The sequence below is a fragment of the Dipodomys ordii genome, unplaced genomic scaffold (genome assembly GCF_000151885.1).
Source record: "Dipodomys ordii isolate 6190 unplaced genomic scaffold, Dord_2.0 Scaffold9, whole genome shotgun sequence".
Taxonomy (NCBI): Eukaryota; Metazoa; Chordata; class Mammalia; order Rodentia; family Heteromyidae; genus Dipodomys; species Dipodomys ordii.
Genome location: NW_012267225.1, coordinates 12,045,818 through 12,056,201, shown reverse-complemented (window position 1 = coordinate 12,056,201; position 10,384 = coordinate 12,045,818). Strand labels below are relative to the sequence as shown.

The window sequence follows — 10,384 nt, the reverse complement described above, 5'->3', positions numbered from 1 at the left end:
TCAAATGTACAAAGGTAAACATTCAGTAGCAGAGCACAGGGCAGGGTGTCCAAATCCAATCCAGCAAATCAAAGTGTAATTTTTGAAACTATTAAGAAGGCAGTGATAGTTGGCTATTGCATATAAATATTATCCATTTGTTGAGCTCCAACATTCTAGTAAGTACCACTGTATTGGGATGTGCCCAAGAGACTGTGCAGAAAAATCCTCTCAGGAGCCACTATTGACCACAGTCTCAACCATCTGATACTACCTCATATCCTGTAAGGATCCTGTAGGGAACAAGATCAGAAATTGTCCGGGAAAGATTAAATAGGGATCAGCCTAGTTGTACCACTTAGGATTTTAACATCTTTAGAAAGTGGTAAACTGCTTGTCAAGTGTTTGACCATTTCTTTCAAAAAGAAGGGGTTGACTGTCCTCAAACTTGTCCTTCTTGTCTGACTGAACAGTGAGGGGTGACTGCTATGCTTCTGAATCACTCTGAGATGTTTAATCTGTCAAAATACTCCATCAGTCTCTTTCTCTTCTCAGAAAAGACTCATTTGGCTTCTTCTACTTAGTGATTTGGAGATCAGGAGATGTGTGTGTGTGTGTGTGTGTGTGTGTGTGTGTGTGTCCTGGGACTTGAACACCGGATTTGGGCACTATTCCTGAGTTTTGGTACTCAAGGCTACCACTTGAACCATAGCTCCACTTCTGGATTTTTGGTGTTTAATTGGAGATAAGAATCTCATGAACTTTCCTGCCTGGGCTGTGATCCTCAGATCTCAACCTCCTGAGTAGCTAGGATTACGGGGCGTTAGCTACTGATGCTTGGCCACGAGGACTGTTAATACCTAAACGTCATCCAGTTAATCTGGGGATTGTTACGAAATATGTACATGAATTGAAAATTGCATCATGCCCTATGGACATGCGGTTACCATGTGCCCATCAGAACATAAATTAAAGGAAAGGGAAACATTGTTCAGCAGGTTTACAGTATTACATAAGATTCTGCATAGCCGGTAAGCTTCCTGTTGGCAGCCCAGGAAACTGCTTCTGCTACCTCATGGGACCCACTGATAGCAAGGTCCCATTGCGAACAACTTGCAGGACAACACTGGACCAGGAAGTAGGAGTCATGAAGTCAGAAAAGAGGCCAAGTATATCCTGGAATTGCCACACAACCTATCTGTACTTTGGATTCCTCCTTTATTAAACAGAATAAATGAATAATAAAATTGTATTATTGCCAGGTGCCAGCGACTCATTCCTACAATACTAAGTACTAGGAAGGCTGAGATCTGAGGATTGTGGTTTGAAGCCATCCTGGGCAAGAAAGTTCATGAGACTCTTATCTCCAATGAACTACCAAAAAGCTGGAAGTGGGCTGTGGCTCAAGTGCTAGAGTGCGGGCCTTGAGTATAGCACATGCCCTGAGAATAATTCCTACTATCTGCACACCCCCCACATAAACACACATGCACACACACACACACACAGAGACACACAGACACACACACGTACTACTGCTATGAATACTGGCTTTTTTGACAACATTCTTCTAGGAGGGATTCTGCAGGCAGGGATGTCTCCCCTCATCTTTGAGGGTTCAGAAACCACTATAGGAAGCAGTTACAAAGAGACCATAATGGCTTTGTCATAGTTGATATGATCTTTCATCCCTGTGACTTGATTGGTTCACAGGGACTTGTTGACAGAGAAGTTAGTGTCTGATGATAGGGTGCTGTTATCTATACTATTTTGTAGTTTGTCTTTGGAACACTGGAGAATAAAAAGTGTATTATCCTGGTCTCACATGCAATTGGTGCTGTTTCACTCCATCTGACAATTTCTTCTTCGTTCAGACTTCTCAGCTCCGAAATTGCAATCTGCTTAAGATTCTTTAGTGGATCTAATTTAGGTATCTGGAGGTAACTCTTGACAGAACTGCTTTTTAATGTCACACTGTTATAATTAACACTGGGAAACAGAAACATTAGGGAATGGAAACATTCAGGAATGCCTTTGATTTGCATGGAGATACAGGCCAATTTAGTTTCAGTGGCATGAAGTTATTACCAAAGACAGGAGACAGGGCAGTAAATAATGTTCATGCTTTAAGCTGAATGTATCAGTTATCTGGTATTTAATTCCTGAACTAGGAAGTCAACTTACCCAGCAACTTACCTTATCAAATGTAAAGAAAAACTTAGCCAGCTAATTGATAGAAAAGGAGTAAAAAGCACTTATTTTTAATGTCTTCTCAAACAGTGAATCAGAGATATTAGTCCATGGCCCTTAGCATTGTGCAGAAAGTATGTCTGGACTAATTTTGATTGACTCCTTACAAGTCTCTTGTGTTTTCTGGAAACATCCATGAGTGTCAGTAGAACTTAACTTCAGAAGAACGATTACCTGGCTTTACCTTTATTGATGACTTCTGTCTAAGCAGACATCTATAAATCCATACAACAATAATTCTGTCCTTAGTTATATACTGGGAGATGCCCAAAGTGTCTAGGGAATAGCAGGAAATGGAGGAAACAGTCTCACTGAGCAGAGCTGTCTGGAGCAGTTCACTCCTTATGGATTCCCTATACCTTGTGAGTAATTTTTCTACATCTCACAGGAACAGAGAAAAAAAAAACCTTGTTAGTCTGGATCAATTTTGAGTATAATAAACTGTCTAAAGACCTTACTCAATATGCTTTGGCACTACAGGTTTATGCCTTTTGTTGTTGTTAGTTTTGATCCTGCACAGAAAATTCATTTTCCCAAGAGTTACAAAATAACCCATTGTGATATTCTGCTCAATTTTCCCCTTAATCTTATTGAGTATAGATACATGTCTAAACAGACACGTTTGCTATAAGAATAAAACTTACCAACAATTATTTGTGTATATCATAAAACAAAGTCTACCAAGTAGAAAACAAAATACTGGACACACAGCCTGAATAATTTCTACTTCTACAGCCTAATTGTCTCATTATCTTCATAATGTCCCATTTGGTTTCATCTTCCACTTTTAGAAATATATCTTCTTATTCTCGACTCATTGTGAGATTTGTTTCAAAATAGAGCTTAAGAAAGGAACTCTTGAAAGGTATTACGTGATGGGAAAACACCGACTTCTTTAATAAGAACAGAGCTAATGTAATAAAAGCCATCAGGTTTGGGATATTTTATGAAAATGTTTAATTCAACTGTTTCTTTGGAATGTAGTAGTCATAGTTTGGAATTTAAGTTACAGTTCAGTTCTATGTGGGTTTTATGCTACTCAGTCTGAGAATACAAATGTCATTTAAAGTTAAGGCTTCGCTGTTCATTTTGAAACAACAATTTACAAGTGTCATATTGTCATAGAAAATAAAAATTCTGTAAAAAAAATTTGCACAAAATTTTATGATGGTACAAAACATGAAGCAATAATATACCAGTAAAATGAAAAAATTTTACTACAGAAAGTTTTATAGATTTCAATAAAGAAAAAATATGTTATTTTACACCTTTAAAAATTACTAAACAATCTAAAACAATATAAACTGAACATCTTGTAACACTGCCTTTACAAATTAATAACTTTATAAACATATAATTCTTAAATATATTTATCAGTGCAAGATACTTTAAAATTTAAAGTTGCAGTATCATTTTTCCTTGGCCGAGAATAACATTTAATAAATCTGTTGCCTTAAAAACAAAATCTAGTTTTACTTAATGCTTTTTCTCCTGGTATGATTACAAGGGAATAAATGCTCCAGGGAACAAAAAAAAGTCTATGCTTCTTTCTTGCTGATCAATACTTTCCTGGAACCAAAGGAATTCTCAATCCAATTAAACCAAGATGACTGTACTACCCCATTCAGAATGCAAATATAACTGCCAACAAAGGTATCTGAGTGAGTTCTACAGCAACTCAGGAATGGAGAAAGATCCAAAAAGCCTTGTATTGAACATAGCACAAGAATACACTGAAAGCAACCAGAGCTTCTTTGGGTTATTTCATATGCTGTCTGTATGATATTTATTGCTCTGTGCTGTGGGAGGCTTTGGTCTTACCAGCCCAAGGCAGGCTTTTGTGTCAGCTATTAGAAGTTTCTAGAAGCATTCATTCAACTGTTTTTTTTTTAGGGTTGCTGTTGAATGGGTTTCTAATAGACATTTGTTTATTATATGTCCTTTTCCCCTTATCTTAAAATACTTTACCCCTAGACATTAGGATTTATAGTTTCTTTCTTAAATTAACTGTTCTCCATTCCATTTCCTTTGTCTGACTCAATATTAAAACAAGAAGGTTCTCATGGGTCATTTATGCATATTTAGATGTAAAAATTCCATGTTATTTATATATTTTGAAGGTTTTATTCCTTCCTTCTTTTGGGACTGACTTGAAGTCTAATTAGCATGATTTTTTTTCCCTCAACTTATCACTATTCCCATTAAATGCAAACATCACACATCACTCTGATCATGACTGACAGACAAATGGCTTAAGGAAAAAAGATACTGTCACTTTAACCAGTTAACAAGAAAACCAAAGTTAGACTTTGGAGGGAAAAGTTAGGAATCCCCCTTTGTTTAATTATTTTAAAACGTAAAGTCTAGTAAAATGGTTTGCCATCGCCAGCAGGTTAAAGCTGCAAGGTTCTTTTCTGGACAATGGCAAATGCTTAAATTCTAAGAGGGGAAAAAGACAGAGAAAGAGAGAGAGAGACAGAAAGAGAAAGAGAGAGGGAGAGAGAGAGGAAAGAGCCAAGAGTTTACATTTGAAAATACATTCCATATGAAAGAACAATAAGAGAGAATATTGCAGCTTTATACAAAAGGGTCAAGAGACATGAAATCGAACTATAGAAAAAAGCAGAACAATTAAGCCACATTGCCAAATCTTCAGAGCCCTTGCCTTTCCCGGGGGGGAGGGGCTGACGTCTCACACTAAAATATACTTTCTTTGTAGTCAGTGGGCCACCAGGTTTGATTTGTGAGGAGGGCTTTCCCTAGCGAGAAACAGAGTGGATCGGGAATGAAATACAACAAACCAGTACAAACAAAAAGGCACTTGAGAGGACAGAGACTAGCCAGTGCCAAGGACTTTTTGTTGTGGTTGTCAGCAGTGCACTCAGGTGCCAGTGGGGTCTAGGGATGGCTCGGTGTGGGGTGTGGAGGTCACAAGCACGAGATTTAGTACAACACTGGAAAACATCAAGAAAAGTTGACTGTATTGCTTCGTTAACAGAGCTGACACACTAGATCAGTACTGAGCCTACAGTACTTTTTTAAAATAAAGCATCCTAATCCCTCTTTGCCTATGCACGATGTGGGTAAATTACACACAGGAACAACTTCAGAAGTCCACTGGAATGCAGTGACGCTAATATGTTCTGGGCACTGGGCTACAGGTAGCACGTCCATCAGAGGGGCCCCACTGAATACACTTGGTGCCAGCATCTTGGATTTTGCAGTTTCTGAACAGAATCCATCACAGGAAGAGGAGAGAGAGAAGGGGAAGGAGGAATCAAAATGAATCAGTAAGTCAATTATACTTGGTCTCTACACCAGCATCTGATTATCCAAATGAAACCAAGAGAAGAAAGCTGACTGTGCACAATTCCGATTGTTTAACACAGCTCACTTGTTCACGTCTGTCGGCCATACTCATTGAAGCTCCTGAGAAAAGCCTGGCTCGGCGTCATCAACACACTTATTCCCAGCCCGGACAGTGAAAGCAGATAGCACACAGTTCCCCACACGCTCCACTTTTCCTTCTACTACAGTCCTCTGACGCCCCGCGTCTTCTCACCTCTGTCCACCTTCATGCCTCTGAGTAGGTATTCTGTGTATTCAGTTTGTCTTTTTTCAACTTCACTCCATCCACAAGTTCAAAGTTATAGTTCTCCAGGGCAGACAAGTTCCTTTCTGACATCCCATTGTGCCAACAGGCACAGTACAGCACCACCCCACAGACAGCCCCCAGAAGGACCCCCAGGGCGCTCATAGCTATGATGGTGATGAGAATGGGGTCCAAGGTCTTGAGCACGTTGCCTGGCTTCCTGGAGATGTTCTTGTCACCATCCCCGTGGCCTTCATATCCTGGGGTGCTCCCTAGAAAGCAAAACAAGATTGGTTTCATGAATGCCATCAGTGGACCAGGCAAGAGCAGACGGAAAGATCCAGCAAAAGACAGGAAATAGGAAATCACATGTTACCTACCTATCTACCTATCTACCTATCTATCTATCTACCTACCTACCTACCTATCTATCTATCTATCTATCTATCTATCTATCTATCTATCTATCTATCTATCTATCTATCTATCTATCTATCTATCTATCTATCTCTATCTATCTATTGGTTTTTAATGTCTGAGCAAATGGGGAGTGAAGGTATGGGAGAGGAGAATTCTGGGATACCTCCAGACAGCTCAGCACAGGGAAATAACTGATTCTACATGGGCAGTGAACATGATGCTCTGCTTCTGTGCAGACTACATGCAATCACCATTGCTGCTGGACTCTAAATACTCAATCCCATCTTAACCTCTGTGTGTGTGTGTGTGTGTGTGTTGGGAGGGGGATAAGATGGACAATGGATTTAAACAGTCCTCGTGCATATGTCTGTTCCTTAAACCAGGCAGGCAGAAGCCTTCAGCACTCTGCTGCTGTCCATGTTCTAGCATGGCTTACACCTGTGCTCATTTTCCCATTTGGAAAAACAGGCAGGTGAACAAGTTTCCCTACCATCTGCAGTAGTTTCACTGAAGGAGACATGTTCTAAAACATGGGAATACTGGCTGCTAACATGTGCCAAAGGTTTGGGTTGAAATCGTGGAACTATGTCTGCACAGTGATGAATAGAAGGTATGGAATCACAGCAAATCCACACCCATGGTAGTTTTGCTGGAGGCGGTCACGCTATTCTGCAGCTAAGTCACTGGGGACATGTTTTCTTTAGAGTGGAACACAAGAAGTTATTAACAAGGGAGCTTTGAGCCTAATTACCTGGTACTGGAAACAGGACTGAAATGTGAATGTGCAACTTGTGTGGTGTTTACTTAATGGAGCTTTGATCAACAAAGATTCCAATCAACAAAAACTAAAAATAGGAGATGCCAGTCCCGGAATGAAGGAGAACCAGCCTTGGGGACATATTACTATTCTCTCAATGAAATAATATTTTGAAACAACTTCTAATAAAGTTCACATCTGAGTAGATGTGGTAAGGGGCTGATATTTCCAATAGCACCATACTGTATTTACTTATCTCTGGGCTGTGCCTGACTATATAGGACTATGTTTTTAATGGCAATCCGTGGGGATGAGCAGTGACAATTTGGGTACGGCACTGCTCACAGCAGACATGAGCGAGGCTGGAGCAAATGTCTAACAATCTACAGTGCTGGCCAGGGAGGTGAAGATATTTCTGGGAATAAAATAACACCAGGCAATGCCTAGCTCTAATCAAATGTTTTGCATTTCATCACACAACAGAGTTCAATGAAAGCACAGGTTCCAGAGCTAACCACCTAATTACCTTCATCATTTATATCTTTTGTCAGCATCTGTAAAATGGGGGCATCCTGAGAGTGTTAAGTGACACAATGTGGTGAAGTACTTGTAATGTAGCTACTCAATACTAATATCATCATTAAACCAGAGCTCCAGTAGAAAAGATGGATCAAGTTGAAGAGATAAGCACAGAAAGAGGCCTCTGCTGTCTTATAGATCCCACTTGCCTATCAACCAGATGCAAGAATTTCAGTTAGTTTAAAATAATTTGAAGTGAAGATAGTCTGCATTAGTTTTCAGTTGTAGAATATGAGTTTCACTTGGTTATCCATTAGTCATAAAGCTCGGGCAGAGGAGGCCAGGGCGAGCACACTTCTACCTACTCAACTGCTTACGCCAGGCAGCTTAGCACACATGCGCCCTAGCTCTCTGTTGCTTAGGAAAGGCCCCAGTGACACTGACAAAGGCCCTCACACTCAGGCTTTGGACACAGATGTTTGTTTTTTCTGAACTGCTTTGACGTACAAGTATATTAGAATTTCAGAAGTTTCTTCATAAACATAATGAAAGCTGTAAAAGAAAGGCAATCAAGGCATAGTTACCTGTTTCATCAATTTTAATTTCTGAGTTCTTTTTATCCAGGTCTGCCGGTTCTACCAAGTCAAGGAAAATTGAAAAAAAAGATATTTGAACTGTCAACAAAATATGGTATTCACAGACCACACGCGCGCACACACACACACACACACACACACACACACACACGCACACACACGCAGCTGCTCCTAGACTCCCTTTATATTTTTTAGTACAGTTCAAATCAATAGCAACACAGTCCAAGTAAAATGACTGAAATTGGTGACGAGAGTCACATGAAAATCCCAGTGGCTGTTAGCAGACTGTGAAGGATAAAGAGACAGCATTTTGGCATCTGGAATATGGGGGAGTCTAATGAACAGAGGGAACAGAAGTGGAGTTGGAACTGTGGCTATCACGCCACAATTTGGATGAGATGTGCTGAGTCAGCTTTCCAGATAGCTCTGAAGTAAGAGACTATTTATGTAATCAAAAAATGAATGAATGAGTTGGGTGCTGGTGTGTCAAGCCTGTAATCCTAGCAAGTCAGGATGCTGAGATCATGTGGACTTTGGTTTGAATCCATCCCAGGCAGAAAACTCCAGAAATTCTATTTCCAATAAACCAATAAAAAGTTGGGCTGGAGACATGGCTCAAGTGGTAGAGTGCCAGCTAGCCAAGCAATTCAAGCAAGCACAAGACCCCAAGTTCAAGCTCTGGCACTGTCAGAAATAATAGCAGCAGCAGCAGCAGCAGCAGCAGCAGCAGCAGCAGCAGTAGTAGTAGTAGTGGTAGTAGTAAATGGATGAATCAATAAATAAAGCAAATAAAGTTCTATGGGAAAAGTAAAAAGTACAGTCTCTGGTGGCACTGAGGAGAGCAGTTTGTTCTCTGTTGTATCCTAGCATTTAAATAATGTGTAGCACGTAACAGATGCTTTAATAAGTATTTGCTATGGGAACAAATGATTAATAAATAGTTGATATTCTTATAGAATCCATAGCTATAGGGTCAAAATGTATATTTGTTTAATAATTGTATACTTAGACTTTTAAAAAAGTGCTGGTGTTGGAACTTGGGGCCTTATACATACTTACACAGTGGTGCAAAGCAAGCATTGCATCATTGAGCTATATCTCCAGACCTTTATCTTAAACACTTTTTTATTAATACATGAGCTTTAGTTGTGTCTTTTTGAGTATAAGACTTGGTAGTATCTGCAGCTCAAAAGATGAAGCACATGAAAAGAAAAAGCCTCATCAAGTCTAATTCTCCATTTACACCTGGCACACTGCTTTGCAAGCAGTATGTGATCAGTTAAAGCCTATTGCTCTAAACTGAGCTTTATTTCTTTGTTTTGGTTTGTGGAGCTTGCTCTTCTATCCCTAAGACTCACCATCATCCCTCTCATCTTGGAATAGCAAAGCAATAATTTACATACACTGTACGATTATATGAAATACATTTTAATCACGGTATAGATTTGGATATAAGAAATTTGTGAAAGAGCTGCTATTGAAATATTAAACTGTACCATTTTTGTGAAGATTTGCTAAGTAGTGTAATATTAAAGTAGATTTTCTTACATAGAATGAAAAAGCAGACCTTTATTCACTAGTCTCTATTTTTTCCAATTCCTACAATTGATAGTGTCAAATTATTGCTACTTTAGGGATTACATATATTCACTATATTGTATAATAAAAGCTTTGTAAGTTGCTGAAATGACCAAAAACCCATTATAATCAACAAGCTGCTTTGTCTTAAATTTGTTCAATAGGCTTATTCCATTTTGTTATAATTAACATCCTATTACATAATGATATATAACAAAACTTTAAGTGTAGCAAATGGAGCTTAAGACTAATCTCTGTGCTATTACATTGCCATTAGTGATGCTATCTGTAATTATATATCAAGAACTAGGGAATATGAATTGGTTTTCCGTGTCACACTTTTATCCCTATGTCTTACTATAAGGACCAGCTCTAAAATACTAGCCAGAGTTTATGAATCACATTGATCCTTTAAGTCATTCTAGTTAGCTTTAGAGCCTGAAACATCTACTTATCTGCAATAAAGCAAAGAATGCTGGTTTCTATGATTCATTAACAATGTAATGTTAATTAAATTCACTGCGATCAAAATTTTCAAAGGCCTGCTGTTTTGTTTATACGCTCAGATATGTGGAATGATCCAGATGTCTAAGCTCTCTACTTTTCATCAAAATGTTTTGGTATGCCAGATATAGCTTTGTAAACGGAGTCTTTATTCTTGTCATTGGATTCCACACTATTTATGAAGTTTGG

The 10,384-nt window shown here is 39.0% G+C and overlaps 1 protein-coding gene across 1 annotated transcript in view; it reads right to left on the bottom strand.

Annotated features, from left to right (window-relative positions):
* Positions 1-3,102: 3,102 nt before the first annotated feature.
* Positions 3,103-10,384, bottom strand: part of Nrp1 (neuropilin 1) — a 95,574-nt gene continuing 88,292 nt past the window's right edge. The window contains exons 15-16 of the mRNA XM_013009238.1: positions 8,102-8,152; positions 3,103-6,093 (exon numbers count right to left, since the gene is read on the bottom strand). Coding sequence (XP_012864692.1) covers positions 5,804-6,093; positions 8,102-8,152 — 341 coding nt within the window. The 3' untranslated portion in view covers positions 3,103-5,803. The remainder of the gene's footprint in view (positions 6,094-8,101; positions 8,153-10,384) is intronic.